The sequence below is a fragment of the Coturnix japonica genome, chromosome 6, assembly GCF_001577835.2.
Source record: "Coturnix japonica isolate 7356 chromosome 6, Coturnix japonica 2.1, whole genome shotgun sequence".
Classification (NCBI taxonomy): Eukaryota; Metazoa; Chordata; class Aves; order Galliformes; family Phasianidae; genus Coturnix; species Coturnix japonica.
In genome coordinates, this window is record NC_029521.1 from 19,665,839 (window position 1) to 19,684,533 (window position 18,695).

The 18,695-nt window shown below is 63.0% G+C and overlaps 1 protein-coding gene across 3 annotated transcripts; it reads left to right on the plus strand.

Moving 5' to 3' along the window:
• The first annotated feature begins 538 nt into the window (after positions 1-538).
• Positions 539-18,654, plus strand: LDB1 (LIM domain binding 1). 3 transcript variants are annotated; one of them, XM_015866960.2, is made up of 11 exons: positions 539-670; positions 13,188-13,290; positions 13,796-13,840; positions 14,038-14,113; positions 14,276-14,378; positions 14,596-14,768; positions 15,113-15,235; positions 15,374-15,457; positions 15,643-15,766; positions 15,881-16,029; positions 16,360-18,654. In XM_015866960.2, the coding sequence occupies exons 1-11, from the start codon at positions 646-648 to the stop codon at positions 16,588-16,590; spliced, it is 1,236 nt and encodes a 411-aa protein (XP_015722446.1). In that variant the 5' UTR covers positions 539-645; the 3' UTR covers positions 16,591-18,654. The 3 variants fall into 3 exon arrangements, with proteins under 3 accessions (XP_015722446.1, XP_015722447.1, XP_015722448.1); XM_015866961.2 differs by having other exon boundaries at positions 15,881-16,023; XM_015866962.2 differs by lacking the exon at positions 539-670 and adding an exon at positions 9,122-9,143.
• Positions 18,655-18,695: the final 41 nt, after the last annotated feature.

Consider the following 18,695-nt stretch of genomic DNA (forward strand, 5'->3'; position numbering starts at 1 on the left):
TGGGGGCTCAGAGCCACGGGACGCTGAAACTCGGCGGAGGATGCCCGCGGATCCCAGCCGGCGGGGCGGTGGGCGGGCACCGCTTCTGCCAAGGGGACAGGGGCGGAGATCCGCGCTGTACGGCACGGGGAGCGGCGGCGGGGCACGGAGCGGCCTTCCCCCTCGGCCTTGCCCTACGTCGCCGTGGGGGGGTCAGTCCCTGCGGTCACGCACACGGCGCGGCCCCGACACGGCCATGGCGGCCCCGCCCCGCGCCCGACGCCGGGGGGGACGGAGGCGCGCCCCCGTGCGTGGCGCGAGCACGGCGGCGGGAGGGGGCGCGCACGCACGCACGCACGCGCGCCTCCGCGGGGGAGGAGGAGGCGGTGGGGGAGATCCCCGCGCATGCGCCGTGGCGCTCCCTCCCGCCCGTTCGCCGCCGCCGGCGCAGCCGCCCCCGCTCCCGCTCCGCCGCCGCGCTCCCGGCCGGTCCGACCCCCCCTCCCCCACGCTCCCCGCCGTGCCCGCCCCTGACCGTGGCCCTGCCCGGGGCCGCGCGGGGCCGCGCACCTCCCGCCGCGCCGGAGCCCTCGGCGCGCCGTCCATGCGAGACCCCCGCGGGCCGGGCAGCGCGCAGCGACCCCCGGCCGGGCCAGGCATGTGAAGATGTCAGTGGGCTGTGCATGCCCTGGTGAGTGCGGGCCGGGCGGGGGGCGAGGGGTGCGTGGCGGGTCCGGCCGTGGGGGCTGCGCTGTGCGGGGCCTGGGGGCGCCGCTCCGCCGAGCGGTGCCGGGTGCGGGGTCCGTGCGGTGCGGGGTCCGCGTGGAGCGGTGCCGGGTGCGGGGTCTGTGCGGTGCGGGGGGCGGCGACCCCGCGGTGCAGGGACCGGCTGCGGGGCCGGGTCCCGCGGCACGGATGCTGCGGTCTGTTTATGGGGTCGGATCCCGCGGCGGCGGTGCCGGGACCCCCCGGGTTGGGAGCACTATGGTTTGGGTGCTGAGGTCTGCTGGAAGGTTTGGGACCCTGCCCATGGCCTCGGGGCTCAGACCCCTACGACATCGATGGTGAGGTCTGTGTACGGGGCCGGGACCCCTCAGCGTGGGGGTCTGGCCGTGGGGCCGGGACCCCCGAGGCGCGGTGCGGGCAGGGAGCTGCGGGGCGCAGGTTGGGTGGCACGGCGAGGGCTGACCCCGCGTGGGGCGAGGGGCAGCTCCGTGGGGTGTCCTCCGTGGGTGCGGGGAATTCGCGCCCCTCGCACCCTGAATGAGGGGGGGGCCCTGGGGGCCTGGGGAAGGGGGTGTGCCGAGGTGTGAGCGCTGCGGGGATGCTCGGCAGGCAGCGGGATGGGGGGGGGGTGTTGCGGGCTGGTGGACGCTGTGTGCCGGAGCCGAGCGTGGCGATGGCCCCGGAGCATCGTGGAGCAGCGCTGGAGCCTGGCGCCGGAACCCGGGGAGGATGTTTGACGGGGAATGGAACGCGTGGGGGAACACACGCAGCGGGGACGCTCGTTCTCTGGCTGACGGCCCCGCTGTGAGCGCGGTGCCACCCGGGCCGGCCGGGCCCCTTCCCCTCGGCCATGTCCCTCGGAGCGCCCCTCGTTCCGGGCTGCTGCCGGGCGGGCGCTGTGAGCGCAGCCCCGGGGGCGCGGCCCTCGCTCGTCCCCGCATCCCCCCGGGCCGGGCGCGGACGGTAGCGTTGCCCCGCGCCCTCTCCCCGGCGCTGCCCTCCCTCCCTCCCTCCCTCCCCTTCGCTTCCATGCAGCCAGGCGGCCCCTTCCCCCACCGCCTCCTCCATCTCCCACTGGAAGCTGCCAGAGCGCTGCTTCCTCAAGCAGAAAGTCACGTGAACCTCCTCCCAGCCAGGCCAAACAGTTAAAGCACCGACCGGCCCCGCAGGCACCGCGCACACGGGGGGCTCGCACCGCCCCCCCCGGGTCCCCTCGCTCCCCCCGGGGCCGGGCCGCGGTGTGAATGCCGGGCCCCTCGGCCTGGGGACACGGCGCTGGCGCGTCCCCTGGGAGCTGGCCCCGTGCCACCGGGAATGTCACCGCCATGTTGGTGGGCGACGGGCCCGGAGCATCCTCGGGGCTGGTTGTTGTCACCGCGCCCCCCAGCCCCGTGTGCGTGGGAGCCGTGTGTGCGTGCACGCGGGTGTCCGCCCCGTCCCCTTAATGCCCGCCCGGGGCTGGTGGCACATCCATCGAGCTCCCTGCCGCCCCCTCCCCCATCCCCTCCCTGGACTGTTTATCGGAATATAGAAAAAAAACAAGCTCAGCCGCTGGCCCGCTGCCAGCCAGAAACATTTAATGAGCCGCTCTGCCCAGGCTGCTCTTTGGGGCTGCGTTAACTTGGAGGAGTTTCCTGCCTGGGAGATGCTGGCTGCGGGGGTTTCGCTCCCAAAGCATCCCTCGGCTGTGCCCCTTTAAACTGTGGGGCTGGGGGTGGCATCGTGCCCCTGTGCTTCGACCCAGACCTGAGGATGGAGGCTCTGAGGGTGCCCTCATGATGGTGCCTGGCCGAGGTGTGCCCCAGGAGCCTCGCAGGCAGTGCCAGCAAGTAAACACTGTTTGGGGCTGGTGGAGGAGCTCAGCGCCTGTACCCAGCACCGTGCTGCCGCCCTGGGCCCACGCTCAGCCCTCTGTGCCCTCTCGGCACCTCGGTGTGCTGGGCCTTTGAAAAACAAACAACATAAAAACACAACGAAGGAGAAATGATGGTGATGTTTTCTGCCATAGTAACGGTGCCGTGGGGCCCCTGGGGAGGGGAGCGAGGAGTGAGGCCTGCTCCCTCCTCCCACACGGCCCCGCTGTGCCCTGCTGGGGGCTCCCAGCTCCCTCCCCGCAGACCTGGCTGTGGCCTCTCGCAGTGGGGGAGCGCTTTGCCCAAGGTCAGCGGGCAGCGCGTCTGCAGAGCTGGGAATGGAGCCCCGGGCTGGCAGCAGAGCCCTGAGCTACACTGCCTGTGCTGTGCTGGCTTGCACGGAGCCCTGTGGGGGTTTGGGTGTGTTGCTTTGGGCCCTGGGGTGTGAGGTCTGGCAGCCCTGGAGGGATGTGTCTGGTGCAGGCAGCATGACTTGGGGTGGGTTGTGGGGCAGGGGGAGGACGGTGCTGTCCCTGTCTGGGGTTCCTTCTCTCCTACCAAGCTGAGCCGTGCCATGAGCCTCCTGTGACAGATGCTTGGGGAAGGGATGGTGGAGTGCAGGCTGAGTGCTGGCGGCTGGAGTGCATGTGCTACAGCTCCATCGTGGGGGCTACAGCAGCCCCGGGTGTGCCCAGGCAGTGGGAGTCCTGCTGCCCCTCGCCGTAATTCCTGCGTAATTCCTGAGGTCTCATCCTGCACGAGGCTGAGCCCTTCTGCCCTACAGCAAAGGCTCCAGATGCTTTGAAATCTGGACTGCTAATGTGGCCTGTCCCTCCTGATGCCCTTTGAAAGCCTGCAGGGCTCTGCTCTCAGCCCCACAAGCCGTGTCACTGCCTGTAAGCACTGCTGAGCAAGGGGAGAAACTACCCTTGATGGGACCCCATAGTTAAGGCCATCAGTGTGTTCTGGCCCCATGTGCCAAGTGGTAGCAACTGCAAGGGAGAGCCCTGCCATCCCTGTGCTCCCCACCCTGCTGCAAGCTGATAGAGCTGCTGATGGAGCTGCAGGGCAGTCTGTGCATGTTTTGTTTTCACCTTGCTCTGGTGGTACTGGGATGGGAAATTCCATCTGTCCCGTCCACCTGATGGGTGCCGTGTGTGCAGTGCCACCCCCTCGGGGCTGGAGAGAGCAGAGGGAGGTAGCAGCTGCCCCGTGCTCACCTCGGGATCTGTTTGTTAGGATGGTAAATTGGGGCCTATGTCTTGCTGCAGACACGTGGTGCTGCTCCCCTGCAACCGTGTGAGCTGCTGCCAGCTCGGGTTTGTTGGGGGAAGCTGTGATGGGTTAACCAGCCGGTGCTGGGTGCCTGTCGGCTGCGCTCCGAGTTTATTCCAGAAATGGTATTGTCTGCTCCTCCCGTGCCAGCACGGAGCTGCTCTGAAAGCCGATACCTTGGGGGCAGCCTCAGGGGGGCGAGTGGGTGCTGGCAGCAGGATGGCCCCTGGGGCAATGCCTGGCTCCCAAGCATGTGTGGTGCTGGGCCTGAACGCCCCGGGCAGGGCATGAGCATTGAGCTGCGGCACAGTGGTGGTGGCACAAACATCTCCTGCCTGTCCCCTGCACCTCCAGCTCGCTTTCCTGTCTCAACTTCATGCCACCTTCTCGCCTTTGCTGTGGGATTCCCTTGGCCACATCCGTGTTGCTTGCACATGAGGATGCGCACGTGTGCACGGTGCTGGGGGCCTCCTTTGCACGTGATCTGGGCACATCTCTTTGCTCTCTCCCTCTGGAAATGCAACATCTTGATGCTGGAGTGAGGAGCAGGGAGTGGCAGTGGGTGCTGGGAGCAGGACTGGGTGCCCCCTGGCCGGCCCCTGGGGAGGCAGGCTGGGGCCAGGCGGCCGTTATCAGGCAGCCTGCAGGCTGAGCTGTGGTTTCCTGCTGTTGCAGGAGGGGGAGGGCTCTGGGGAGCCTGTGGGGTGGTGAACATGCTGCTGACCCCACCTGGAGCTGGGCGGGTGGCTGGTACCCCCAGATCTGGGACGGGGTTCTGGAGTGGACAAGGCTGCTGATGATGGGTTTTGTTTGAGGGGACCAGCATGCTCACTCTGGTGTGGGAACATGGTTGTGCACGTGGGCTATGCACACCTGCCCACAGAGGCATGGACACTGTGTGCCAGGACACCTTCTGTGGGCACAGGTACCTGCAGGAGCACTCGTGCCCCATCCCACCGTGCACCAGGAGGGACAGCATCCCACTGGAGCCTTCACACCTGGCTCCCTGCTGCCATGTGTCCCCATCCCTCCTAGACAGGTTGCTTCCAGGACAAACATAAACGTTAGACCAGGGCATAATCTCCCGTGCCGCAGATGCCAACCCCTGCTCTGCTCTAACCCCACCCTTCTTGTGGGGTGCAGATAACACCCTGCCCCCTTGCAGGTCTCAGGGGTCTCTTGTGCAGGAGCCCCGTGTGCAGTGGGTGAGCAGGGGCCCCTGCTTTCTGCAGCAGCCACCGGCCCTGGGCCCCTCCTCGGCGCCGCGGGGCTTGTGCTGGGAGCAGAGCCAGGTTTCTGCAGTGAAGCCCAGGTGGAGCCGTGCCGGGATGCCGGCTGCGTGGGGGATAGTGGGGTGTGAGCCCCCTTCCTGGTGCACAGTCGCCCAGTTCAGGACCTCTTGGCACATGTCCTCCTAATGGGGAGATGCCCCCAGCATTGCGCACAGCCCACGGGGTCCTGCGAGAGCTGCCGGTGCCTGCCCCAGCTCCTGCCTCCCTGCCAGCGGGAGCAGCTCGCAGCACGCCGCTCCGCCAGGCATGGGGCAAGCCTGGGCTCATGGGATGGCATGCATTGACTGGTCCATGGCTCAGCCCTGGGGCAGCCGTGTGCAGGAGCATGGCAGTGGGAGCGCTCAGGGAACAGTAGTGTGGACACCGTGGGGCTGAGCCACTGCTGGAGCCCTCTGTCGGGTATTTGGGGTGAAACGGTGCCAAGGAGAGCCGTGCCTGCACAAAGGCATGGCAGGAGGAGGGGGATGTGTCCTCCCAGTTCTGTGCCAAGTGCCAAGGAGAGCACAGCGTGCAGCAGCAGCGTGTGTGCAGCAGCACTGTGCATGCCATCGGTTTGCACGCCGCAGGAGGCTTGGAGTGGCAGCGAGCTGCCCTCTGCCGTGCCTGGTCGGGCATCAGCCAGCCCCAGAGCTGCAGGGAGTGGGAGCTGCCATCCCCATCCAGCGGTGGCTGTGTCCCTGTTTGGCCTAGCTGGCAGAGCGGAGGCAGCTGTTAACAGGAAGGACACACATGTTAGCAACAAAAACACAGCAGCGAGAGGAAGCAGAAGCGATGCATTATTGATAGAGCTATTTGATGCTGCTATATTCGGAGAGCTGCTTCGGAGAGCTCAGCAGCGCTGCACGGGGGGTGAGGGGAAGGGGTGGGCTCTGCTGGTTGAGTTACCTGCTGGTAAAGCACCACGTGCAGCCATGGTGCTGCAAGATGTTCCACGTGTACATCCTAGGGGGCTTCCAGCATCCTCCCCACTGGTGACCCGCATGGATTGGTATGGGGGGTCCAGCCCCATTGCTTATCTTTGAAGAATGTGGGTTTAGAGGGTGGCTGATTCCACCCTGTCAGCAGTGCGTATGGATGGGGAGCAGCTCGTTGGGCAAGGATTTCCATTGTCCCTTGGCACTGCTGTGTGCCCCCTTCTCAGCCTATCCACCCCATCACTGTTCTGTGCAGGATCCAACCCAGCCAGGCTGTGGGGACCAGCCCCAGGCCAGGAAACTGGCTGTAAAACGAACCATTCTTGTAACATGAGAGAATCCACCTGGAGCATCTGGAGTCATAAACCCCGTGGAGCTGGCAGGCTCTCCCCGGGCTGCTGCCAGAGGGGCCAGGGCTGGCTGCTGTGGGTGGCCACAAAGCCCACGAGGGTGCGAGCCCTGCACTGGGGCAAGGCTGAGCTCCTGGCTGTGTCCTTCACCGTGGGCAAGGTGTGCTGCAGGGATGGAGATGGCTTTCCATCACCTGGGTTGTTTGGCAGGATGTGATCATGTATCCAGGTCTTTCCCTCTGCTCCCTGCAGGATGCTCAGGGTCTGAGCCTGCAGCTCCCTGCCTTGCCCTGCTCACCAGCTCCTCCCGTGCATCTCGCTCTCTGGGCTTTCCTCATGCATCTTGGTGTCTGGAAATGGTTTTGTTTTGGAAGGGTTAATCCTGGGAGCCCCGAGGATCTGCCGCCTGCCCAGCATGACTCATTGCTGAGCTCCCAACCTCCCCCAGGCTCTCCGGGGGAGCGATGATGGAGCCGAGGCTGCTCCAGAGAAAAAGAGGGGCCCACCTGCCCCAGGAACCCCCCGTGATCCAGCCAAGAGAATTCCCCCCTGGAGAGGCTGGGGACGAAGAGCAGATTTCCACATGAAGGGGGTAAGATTTATGGTGGGGAGCATCCCTGCCCGTCCCCTCCATGCTCTTCCCATCAGCCGCTCGCTCCGCGGGTGGGAGCGCATTGCAGGGAAGGGGCTCCCCCGCCATCACCGCCACACGCGCTGCGCTCCCCAGCTGCATCCCAGCCCTTCTGCTCTCCATCCAGCATCTCTTTAATTATTAACTCGGCTATAACCATAAACAGCTGGGGCTGCTGCAGCCACGTGGACCAGGCCAGCGCTGTCGTCAGAGCCAAGCAGGGACACGTGAGCGGTCCCGGTGGGCTGCTTGGTCCCAGTGCTACTTGGGGGCTGTTGGCTGTGGGGCCGTGCACCCATGGGTGCTGCTCTCTGCTTCTTACAGACACAGTTGCTGTGGGGGCAGAGTGCCCCTCTAGTTGGGTTTTGCTGTGGTGGCTGTGCGTGCATTGCACATCCCTGAGGCCTGGGCCTGCATCACCCTGCAGCTTCAGGGCTGGGAAGGGCTGTAGGAGGGTGTGTGCCCGAGGTGTGTGTGCAGACGTGTCCGAGCTGTGCCAGCAGGCGTGCATGTGCGTGCTGGCCTGTGAGCACGCCTGCAAGTGTGCACAGGGTGAGCTGCATGGATGTGTGTGTGTATGTGTGTGTGTGTGTGTGTGTGTGTGCCTGCTGGGGTCCCAGTGCTGAGCTCCCCCCAGAGCTGCGTGAGGGTCTGAAACCAATGGAAAAGGGAAAGTGGTTCAAGCAAGAGAAATGCTGAAAAACTTCAAAGAAAAAAAAAATCAAAGCAAACTAGAGAAAAGTAGACTTTTATTGCAGCTGAACCAGGGAAAGAAATACTTCCCAGCTGGTGCCAGGTTCAGTGCTGGGCTGCGCTCAGAGCCCCAGGAGCTGTGCTGGGAGTGGGACCTGCAGCTCCTTGTGCTGTGGGGTCCCTGCCCTGCTCTGCTCTGCTTTGCTGGGGGGAATGGAGCAGCAAACAGCATGGGGGGAAGGCTCGGAGATGCCCTTATTCTGGTGATGCTGTTGGTGCCGAGGAGGTGTTGGGGTGTGAGACGGCGTGCCTGCAGGCAGATGCAATGCTAGCTGGTGTTTGACGCCTGCAGTTGCTCCTCCTGCTGTGGAGGTGGCTGGGATGGCAGTTGGAGGCGTTGTTGCATGGCGGCCTTCGAGCAAAAAGTGAGCCCACGCCTCGCTCTGAGTGCTCTGCTCTCAGATCTGTAGGGTTTGGGCACTGGGTGATGCTGTGCGGAGCCAGGGGTTGGGCTCGGAGGTCCTGGTGTGCTTTCGGACATGGGATTCTGTGCTATGTGGGCTATAAGGCATTTTGGCATGTGTTGAATGGATGCTCCTCCTCCTGGTGTGGGAGTATATGGAGGTATATAGATGTATAGGTAGAGGTATAGGGATGTACAGTGTGTGTAGGTGTGTATGTATATAGATATGGGCATAAAGATGGTTGTATGGATAAGCATATGTACGCAGGTGTATATTGGTGTGTACAGATGTGTGTTTATAGGTATAGGCAGCATTGTGTGGAAGTGTCCATGTATGTGTATGTTTAGGTGTTCAGGTGGGATACAGGTATAGGTGTGGGTGTGCAGAGGGCTGTATGCAGGTATATATATATACACATATAGGTGTGGGTGTACAGAAAGAGAGGTATGTGCAGCTACACAGAGCAGTGTATAGAGCTGTACGTGTAGGTACGGCTGTAGATGTGGAGGTGAGGATGCACAAAGCTGTCCGTGTGCACGCGTACACAGGTGTATGTGCACGTTGTGCTGTACGGAGAGGTGTGAGTGTCGCTCGGTAGGTCGGTGCCGTTTTGAGGCACTCGGGAGGTGCCGGGATCCCGGCGCGGGGCTGCGCAGCACCGAACTTTTCCCCTCGGTGCCGGCGGGTTCGTCCCGTCCCATCCCGCCCCGCGGCCCTTTTGTGCGTGCGGTGCCCCGTGCGGACGGACGGACGGACGGACAGACGGACATACGGACAGACGGCCGGCAGCGGGCGCGCCGCCGCCGCAGCCATTGTGGGTCGGCGCGGCGCAGACAAAGGAAGCGCCCCGCGCCCCGCCCCGCCCCGCCCCGCCGCCGCCATTGGCCGCCGCCGCCCGGCCGCCCCGCCCAGCGCCGCAACAACGCCGCCGCTCCGACCCCCGCCCCAGCGCCGCCGCCGCCCGCCGTGAGTCGCTCGGTTCGGCCCGGCCCGGCTCGGTTCGGCCCGGCCTGCCGCCCCCGGGAAGTTTCCCGTCCCCCTTTCCCCCCCCTCCCCTCTCCCCTCCGTTCCCTCCCCCTCCTCTCTCTTCTCTCTCGGTTCGGCCCCGGCGGCGGAAGGGAGGGCCGGGTCCCGCCCGTAAAGTTGTGAGCGGAGGCGCCGGCCCCGCTCGGCCCGGCCCGGCCCGGCCCCCTGCCCGCCGGCCCGCCCGGTGCCGCCTTCCCCCTCCAGCTCCCTTTCCTATGGCCCCTCTCTCTTTCTCTTTGCTCCCCTCTCGGCTCCAGCCCCCCCGCCGTGCCCTGCAGCTCCCTTTGTTCTCCCCCCCCGGCTCCGACCCTCGGCCGAGCCCCCCGACAGCTGCCCCGCTCCCTCCCGGTGCCCCGGTGCCCGCTGTCACCGCCTGCTGTAACTTGGTCCCCTCGTGCAGCTCCGGGGGTCTGACAGAAGGGAGCGAATGACGGGAGGGGTGCGAAGCATCGGGGCCGTGCTTCTCCCTGCCAGAGCTCGGGGCTGTGGGGAGTACAGGCGTGTGAGCGGCTGGCAGACAAAGCCCTTGGGGCTGGGGGATGCTTTTGGGAAGTGGGCGGCACAGCTCCCCACCTGGCTGCTCAACGTGGGGCTGCGTTTGAGGGTTCCTCTGCGGCCTCCCCGACCATCCCGTGGCTGGCTGCCCTGACCTCAGCCACGCTCTGACCTCCAGCGGTCCCGGGGATGATGAGATAAGCACTCGTAGTACAGCACTGGGCTGCACACCATGAGCTCCCAGCACCACGTTGACTTATCAGAGCCTGGGCACAAACTGCCGGGCCGTGTGTCCAGCAGAGAAAAGCCCCAGGGCTGTGCTGCACAGCCAGGATATGGCACTGATGGTTGTTCCTCATCCTGGGGCTTCAGAACGGGCTCCTGACAGTTCCAGCAGGGCACCTGCTGGCCTCCTGCTGTTGCAGGTGCACAATTGTCCGGCACTGATTGCTGGGGTGACTTGCTGTGTTCCCCAGCGCTTTGTCCTGGTGGTTTTGTAGCAGCTCCTCCAGAGTTGGGTATCAGCTCCCACAGTTTGCTGTGAGTTGTGGTGAATTTGGGGAGGTCTTCATTCCTTAAAGGCCTGGGTTTTGGAGTGTTCTCCTTGTGGTTGTTGCTAATGGAGGAAGGAGTCTGGGCTTTGCCCTCATGATGCTGTAGAAATCCCCAAATCCAAGCACCACTGGCTGCAGCTCTTTGCTTGTATTCTGTCCCAGCTTCTCCTCCAGACCCTTCTGCCCAGCACCGCCTGCTCCGTGCCATGCACACACCCTGGTACGAGCCCAGGGGTTGCACAGGGGTCTGTAGCAGCAGTAGCACTGCTGTCCTCCAGTGACCCAGAGCACGGGGCTGTGGGTGCTGATAGCACTGCAAGCGCACACACGTGGGTTGTGCCATCGGTGGCAGTGAGGTGTGCTGTTGTTTGAGGCAGACCAGTATTTCAGCTGGGGATGCCAGGGTGAGATCTGCCTTGGGCTGTGCAGCACAGGTACAGGTGGTCCTGCAGTGTTTCATTTCTAATGTGGGAGCTGTGCAGCATGTGTGGCCAAACCCACTGCTCTTTGGCTTTGGCCCTTCATGCTGGAGTCGGTGCTGGTCAGGGTACATTGTCTCTTTAGGTGACTTGGGCTCCTCTGTTCTCATTCTGCTGCTGGCAGGTCCAAGAGCAGGCAGCAGCCCCGGGAGGCATCGCTTGGCCCTGGGTGCTGGGCACACCTGGGGCTGCTCCCCATCATGAACTGCTCCACGCTGCCCCTGGCCCCAAGGCTGCGTGCTGAGGACGGTGAGCAGCCCAGCATCAGGCCAGAGAGCTCCTGAGTGCAGCGGTTATCCCAAACCCTGACCCTGGTGACAACACATGTGGAGCTGTGCAAGTGCAGCGACCAAAAGCGTTTGCTCTGAGGTCACGGCGTGGGCTGTTTCTGTTTGCTTTAACCTGGGACCTGGGCCGGCAGCACTGTGCAAACTGCTGTGATGTGGGCAAGCCCCCGCAGGCCATGGGGGGGTTCAGGGCACGTGGTGCAGCCCCACTTTGCAGCCCATTCCCTGGAGACTGCACGTCGTCGCTCCTCACTGTGGCCAGCAGCGAGTGGAGCGGAGCAGAGCGGTGCATCCCGGGATGCCGGATCTCCATGCGCCACGTGGGGCTGACAGCCGTCCTTGGCTGCGGGGCTGTACCAGGCAGTGGGGATGCTGGTGGGCCGGCACCTCTGCTCCCTGCCCTACCCGTCTCCTGCAGAGCGGTTCCATCAGGCTGCAGCTCACATCACTTCTGTGACCAGGTGCCATCCTCCTGCAGATGTGAAGCAGTGCTGTGTGTGACAGCGGGCACTGGGCTGCTGGTGGTGCTGGGTGTGGGGATGTGGTGACACTGTGCATCACTTGGGGAGGCTGCCCAAGTCCCAACATGGCTGCCTGCAGCTGGCCGTGCTCCATCCCCTCTGGATAAGAGAAAGGAGGATGAAGGCAGCCTCAATGGGGCACGTTGATGCCTGGCGCCCAGGGTGCATCGATATAACATCTGACTGGAGAAACCCAGGTGGGAACTGCAGCTGTCCTTGTGTCCTGCCCCAAGCAGAGGGTGGGGAGGGGAGGGTCCCACCACCCCGTGAGACCATCCTGTGCACACAGAGGGTGTTGATTGTCAGCTCAGATCCATGCAGGGCTGAGGGACACAGAGCCCTCGGGGGTGTCAAAACAAAGCACTGGAGGATGGGAGCTGCTGGTTCAGGCTTAGTTTTCCTTTCTGCTGAGGATGTGGTGACCAGTGCATTGATGAACTGATGCATCAGACACCTTTGGAAAGTTTCTTGTGTACTGAACATGCTTTGATTCCGTGTTACTTAACAGCAGAAGGGAGAGGAAAGTGGCTGTATTTCCAGCTCAGCTGATTTCCATAGAGCAGAACTTGACTGGGGTGAAAGCAGGAATTCCCCAGCACTGGTGCTGACCTTGGTGGTAAACCCTGTATCTCGCCATGACAGTGCCATAGAGGTGGGCAGCCCTGCCCTGCTCCCCTTGCTGCAGTGGGATGGGGTGAGGAGCTGCGGGTTCCTACGTGATGAATTTGCATTGACTGCTCCAGACGTGCCGTGTGTGTGGGGTGATGGGTGCCCTGCTCGGGGGGCCTTCCGTGCTTCCAGCGCTGGGAGCCGTGCTGCCTTTATTCCTTCAGTGCTTCTCCTTTCTCGTGCCCATCCCACGGTGCTGGATCTCTCCTGCACACCCACAGCAGCAGCGCACCCCGCGCCCACTGTGCCGCAGCACCACCGGGGATCCCCCTTAGCGGCGGGGCCGGCCGAGCCGGTGGAGCCAGTGCAGCCTGGCAGCCCGCCCGGCTGCGGGGAGAGGCTGCTCCCACCGCGTGTCTCGGCATCACCCGGCCCAGCGTGCCGCATCCTGCCGGCTGAGGGTGTGCCGGGAGCCCGGGGGGGTGGCAGCGTGGGATCCCCCCGCTGCCCTTGGGTTACATTAAGGGGTGTTTGGGGGCAGCAGGGTGCGGGGGGACTGGTTTGTGGCATCGCCTTCCATCTCGAGCCCGGTGACCGCTGGCCTGCCTGAGTGGCAGATGGTGGCTGCCTGGGGACCCGCGGGCCGGGCGATTATTCACCCGTCTCCATGGCGATAGAAAGGTCAGCGAAAAGATCCCGTGTGATTCCCCGGGTCGGGTCGGTGGGATTAGGAGCTGCACGGAAGGGCTGGGGGTGGGGGATAGGGCGCAGCCGCTCCATAGCACGCCAGCTGCACCGCCCCTGGGGCACCGAGCTCTGGCTGAGAACTGACAAACTCTGTGCACCAATGGGTCTGACCAGCATCGGGGATGGGACTGTGCTGCTGGGGGCTTGGCTGCTCCTGTACAGGTCTGGGCACCCCAGCAGTGCTGGTCCCTCATCCCTCCATCTCCTCTTCTTCCTGGTAGCAGGGATGAGGTGCCTCTGTGCTGCTGCTGTTGGTGCCTCTGACTGACCTGTGTCCTCCCCCTCTCTGCAGGCTGTTCCTCTAAGTCATTCAAGCTGTACTCGCCAAAGGAGCCCCCGAACGGCAACGCCTTCCCCCCATTCCACCCGGGCACCATGCTGGATCGAGATGTGGGGTGAGCTGGGGGCTGGGGAGGGATCCGTGAGGCTTGGGGTTCTCTGGTCCCTTGGATCCCCAGAGCTGTAGTGAGACTGCAGCACGTGGAGTTCAGTTAGCACAAGGCAAGAGGTGGGATCGGAGCTGGTATTGATGGGTGGAGAAACAGTTACATCTGGGATCAAAGGAGCCTCAGTTCTCCAGCACTGTGGGACCAAGCCCATTGGCAAGCCAGTCTCTTGGGATGATCCAAGACAGTGGACAGTCCCAGCCTGTGCCACATTCTCTCCTCTTGGCATCAGCCCTGGGGGGAACAGGACGTGGCTCCTGGGAGCTGCAGAATGGGCCCCTGTAGCTGGGAAACAGAGCCCAGTTCTGGGGTGCATGTCACCCTGTGCAGCTGCCAGTCACTGGCATCCTGACCACTTGCTGCTGGCAGCAGGAAAGGGGGGATGGGTCCTGTGGGGCCCAGGGGTAAAGATCTTGCCCATTGCTGACCTGGCTGTGTTGCTTCTTCTCTACAGACCTACTCCCATGTACCCACCTACATACCTGGAGCCTGGCATTGGGTAAGTGGGAGGGGCTGGCAGGGAAGGAGCAGGGAGCCTGCCCCAGGCTGGTTTGGGATCAGTGCCTGGGGAGGGTGAGGATGGCACATTGCTGGCCTGCAGGGATTGTATGTTCTCATACCTGCATGCCCATCCCTGTGCCCCACACAGTGGCACACACTGCCTGCTCTGACCATGCGTTCTCTGCTCCCTGGCAGGAGGCACACGCCGTATGGCAATCAGACTGACTACAGGATATTTGAGCTCAACAAGCGGCTGCAGAACTGGACAGAGGTGGGGAGCTGGGGGCCAGTCTGGGAAGCGAGTGAGAGGGGTGGCTGGTGATGGGGGGGCAACCTCTTCTATTGGTACTTAGCTGCATGCAGTCCTCCAAGGGCTGAGCATAGGGCTGCCTGTCTCCTGTCCCCTAACCCAACATCACTTTGCTGTCCCCAGGAATGTGACAATCTGTGGTGGGACGCCTTCACCACGGAGTTCTTCGAGGATGATGCCATGCTAACAATCACTTTCTGCTTGGAGGATGGACCAAAGAGATACAGTAAGTGGCAGCAGAGTGGTGGGGCTAGCCCTTAGGGTACCTGGAGCTTGAGCTCGAGTACCCCTTCCCAGTGGCACTGCCTTACGATGGGATCTGTGCGGGTAGGCATGGGCAGGGGGTTGGAGCCCAGTTGCCTGCAGCCATGGGGACCCTATTCACGTGCTCAACTGGACGAGCCAGTTTTACTGATGTTATTTTCCTCCTTTTCCCACTCCAGCAATTGGCCGGACTCTGATACCCCGTTACTTCCGCAGCATCTTTGAAGGAGGGGCCACAGAGCTCTACTATGTGCTCAAACACCCCAAGGAATCCTTCCATAACAACTTCGTCTCTCTGGACTGCGACCAGTGCACCATGGTCACCCAGCATGGCAAGCCCATGTTCACCCAGGTACACCCCAGCCCCCACGTGTCTCAGTTTGCTACTGACTTGCGGTGGCAGTGGTGACATGAAATGAGGGATGGGCACTGATTTCCATGGCTTTGTGCTGAGCTGGTGGAGCTGTGCCACAAGTACCACACTACAAAGACAGCCTGCCTTGCAGCATCCCTTGGGCACAGGTCCCCTGTCTGTGCAGGCTCCTGGGTTTGCTTTGTGCTGAGACCCCTGCCAGGCAGTCTGAAGCAGAGGGGAGGGTGTCGTGGTGTGCAGGAGCAGTGGGTTCTCTGGGTTCTCAGGGTTCTGGGCTGGGGGAGCAGAGTGGCAGTGTGTGTCTGACACTGTGCCCTGCCCAGGTGTGCGTGGAGGGGCGGCTCTACCTGGAGTTCATGTTTGATGACATGATGAGGATAAAGACGTGGCATTTCAGCATCCGCCAGCATCGAGAGCTTATCCCCCGCAGCATCCTTGCCATGCATGTGAGTACCACTCCTTCCAGTGCAAGGGAGGTTTGCTGGGCTCCTTTCCTGGCTGCACAAGCAAGGCCCCCCATCACCCATGACAGGATGGGGCACAGGGGACAATCCCCTGCTGAGTGCTGTCTCTCTCGCCCCTAGGCACAGGACCCCCAGATGCTGGACCAGTTATCCAAGAACATCACCCGCTGTGGGCTCTCAAACTCCACACTCAACTACCTCCGAGTACGTGTGCCGGGAGCAGAGTGGGCTGTGCTTGGGGGTTCTGGAAGAGGGGCAGATGATGCATAACAGTGGGGCAGCAAATTTGCCAGAGCCTGAGCTCTGCATGAGGCTTGGGTCACCGCAACATGGCAGAGGGGCTCTTTGCTTTGGCAGTGTCTAACCTTGTGTCTGTCTGCACCCTCCAGCTCTGTGTAATCCTAGAACCAATGCAGGAGCTCATGTCACGGCACAAGACCTACAGCCTCAGTCCCCGGGACTGTCTCAAGACCTGCCTGTTCCAGAAGTGGCAGCGGATGGTCGCGCCGCCTGGTGAGTGTGGCTGCCTGCTGGGCTGTGTGGTGCGGGTGGGAGGAGGTGGTGCTGGCAGAGGGGTTGGGGGGCACTCAGCTGGGGCTGACCGACTGCCTCTCCCTCCTGGCCCAGCGGAGCCGGCACGGCAGCAGCCCAGCAAGCGCCGGAAAAGGAAGATGTCGGGGGGCAGCACTATGAGCTCCGGTGGTGGAAACACCAACAACAGCAACAGCAAGAAGAAGAGCCCCGCCAGCACCTTCGCCCTGTCCAGTCAGGTACCTGTAAGCATCCCTTTTCCATTCTCTCTTCCTTCCCCGGGATGGAGGGGTGGGCTTCCAGCCCCAGGGAGTAGCTAAGGGACATCCCCAGGGCTGCCTGTCTGAGCCCCCCCGGCCCTCTCCTGCTGATGGGGAAAAGCAGGGAGCAGCCCCAGGGCTCCCCTCCGTCCCCCACCTCTGCCTTGGACCCTGCAGAGTGTGAGTCACAGCCCAGGGATGGAGGCGAGGGGGCGGCCCTGAAGCTGAGAAAGGGGCTGTGTTGCTGGGAGGGGGCGTCTGGCGGCCGGGGTTCCCCCCACCTCGATTATGTTTCGGGACCGTCTCCCCTTTCAGGATGTGATGGTGGTAGGCGAGCCCACGCTGATGGGGGGGGAGTTCGGGGACGAGGACGAGCGGCTCATCACCCGGCTGGAGAACACGCAGTTCGACGCCGCCAACGGCATCGACGACGAGGACAGCTTCAACAACTCGCCCGCGCTGGGGGCCAACAGCCCCTGGAACAGCAAACCGCCCTCCAGCCAGGAGAGCAAGTCAGAGAACCCCACGTCGCAGGCGTCGCAGTAACGGCCCCGCGCCCCCCCCGCGGACTCAGTCCCAACCGATCTACCTGTACATTTGCAACGGAGAGTGACTGGGAAGCGGCGAGGTACTGGGGCGGATCGGCGCCGCGCCACGGCGGGACCCACGGCCGGGGGCTCGCTCCTGCCGCTGCCTCCCCGCTGCCCCCACGCCTGCTGCCCCCAGACCCAGGGCAGGGGCGGGTATCGGGGCCGTAGCTTCGTTATTCCCCCTTCTTCCTCTTCCTCCTCCCTGCTTCTTCATCCCCGGAGAGCCTCTCATGTCCCGTCCCTCCGTGCCCAGCCCCTGCCTGCTGAACGGGGCACGGCGGGGCTGCAGACCCCCCTGCGGCGGGGTCCGGCCTTCCTTCTCCTCTCCCCTCTTGGGTCTGACAGCAGTGTTTGCTGTGTGCGCATCTCCACGTGTGCGCACCTCCAGCCCGGCCTGGGGCTGGGGGGCTGCCCAAGGACAAAGCCCCAAGTGCTGTGGTGTCGGGGGTCGCTCACCGGGCATTCCCCACTCTCCTGCCCCCCAACTCGGTCCCCGTCCCGTCGCTCCCCCCGGCAGGGCCCTGCTGGGGACTGTGTACATAGGAAGCGCCCAGCAGGGAGGGAGCTGAGGGGTGGGGGGGGTCCATGGCCAGCGGCCCCCACGTCTCCACTCGGAGTCCCTTGGTGACCTCCGGCTCCCACAACCTCCTACTTCTGTCTGTTTCATTTTGTTTTGTTTTTTTTTTTTAATAATATTATTAAAATTGTAAGTTTAAAAAACACACAAAAAAATGGGACAAGCCTTCCCCTTGCCCACCCCCCTCCCTGGCCAGTGCCCTCCCCCCCTTCCCCTCCCTGCCCTCAGCGCTCTCACCCTGTCCTGACTTTTGTACAGGCTTCTTCTCTTGGGAGTCTCGTTTTATATCCAGTTCGGAGAGCTTCAAACCAAGGAGAGACTTTGCAGACTTCCTTTCTAATCCCTCCAGGGGGTGTTGGGGGGCAGCCCCCCGCCTCCCTCCTCCATGTAAATCTTGTGTGCTGTTGTCCCCTCTCCTCCCCCCCCCCATCCCCCGGTTCGTGTACCTCGTGCTTGTACATTTCCGCGCTGTAGACAGTGTGTACGATACCGTTCTTTCAATGTGTTATCACTAGAGCAGGTGCCTCCATTGATGTTAGGGGAAACAAGGAGAAGAAGAAGAAATTTTTTTCGGATTTTTTTTTTCTTTTGGTTTAAAAAAAAAGGAAAAAAAGGAAAAAAAAAAATGATTTCCTTCCAAGGCTTCTGCCAAGGTGAAGAGTGAAGGTGATGGGGAGGGTGGGGAGGGGTGTTCACCAGTCCCCCCTGCATCCTCAGTAGGGCACTGTGGGCTGAGCTGGGGGTCTGGCTGCATGTGTGCCCCCCTGGCACGTCCCCAGGTTGGGAGTGCGGCGGGTGCTGCCCTGGGGGGTGGATGGGGATGTGCTGGGTGCACGTGTGCAAGAATGTGTGTGTGTGGGAGCGCTGAGAGTGAGTGTGCAAGGGAATGGCTTGGGGGGGGTCTGCACTCTTCTCTCTGCCATCCCCCTCCCAGTGCCATGCTGGGGGGGCATCAGCCTGGGAGCCCCACAGATCTGGGTGGGAGCCGTCAAGGGATGTCCTGTGAGCACAGGGGCTCTGGGTGCAACCTGTGTCTCACCCAGGTCAGGGGTGGCTGTGCTGGGGGACCCCATGTCGTCCCCCACCCCCTCCTGTGAGGTTGGAAGATGGTGCCTGAGCCCCTCAGCTCAGCCCTGGCCTCATCCCAAGTCCCTCTTGGGGGCTGAGGTCTCAGCCCTGCAGACCCCCAGCCCCAAGCACAGGGACACCAGGGGAGGCTCCGATGGCACCGGGGCGGGGGTTCTGCTTTGCAGTTAGGTACGATGGGTGCTGGGGTTCCCACGGAGTGGTGACATGCCCCCTTGCTGCCCACCCCCTCCCCAGGCACACTGTAATGCCTTTTTCTTTCTTTTTTTTTTTTTTTTTTCTTCCTCCCCCCTCCCTCCATAGTTTGTGCCATTTATGAGTCATGTATGGTACCAATAAAACAACTTTTCGGTTTCAGGCTGTCCCGAGCACTTATTTCTGAGCCCAGGGCCTGTGGG

Excerpts from the sequence above, each read along its gene's own strand:
- LDB1 (XM_015866960.2), top strand. The coding sequence starts at position 646 with ATGTCAGTGGGCTGTGCATGCCCTG. Across the intron at positions 671-13,187 it reads AGTGGGCTGTGCATGCCCTG|GCTGTTCCTCTAAGTCATTC; the intron begins GTGAGTGCGGGC and ends CCCTCTCTGCAG. Across the intron at positions 15,458-15,642 it reads CCACACTCAACTACCTCCGA|CTCTGTGTAATCCTAGAACC; the intron begins GTACGTGTGCCG and ends TGCACCCTCCAG.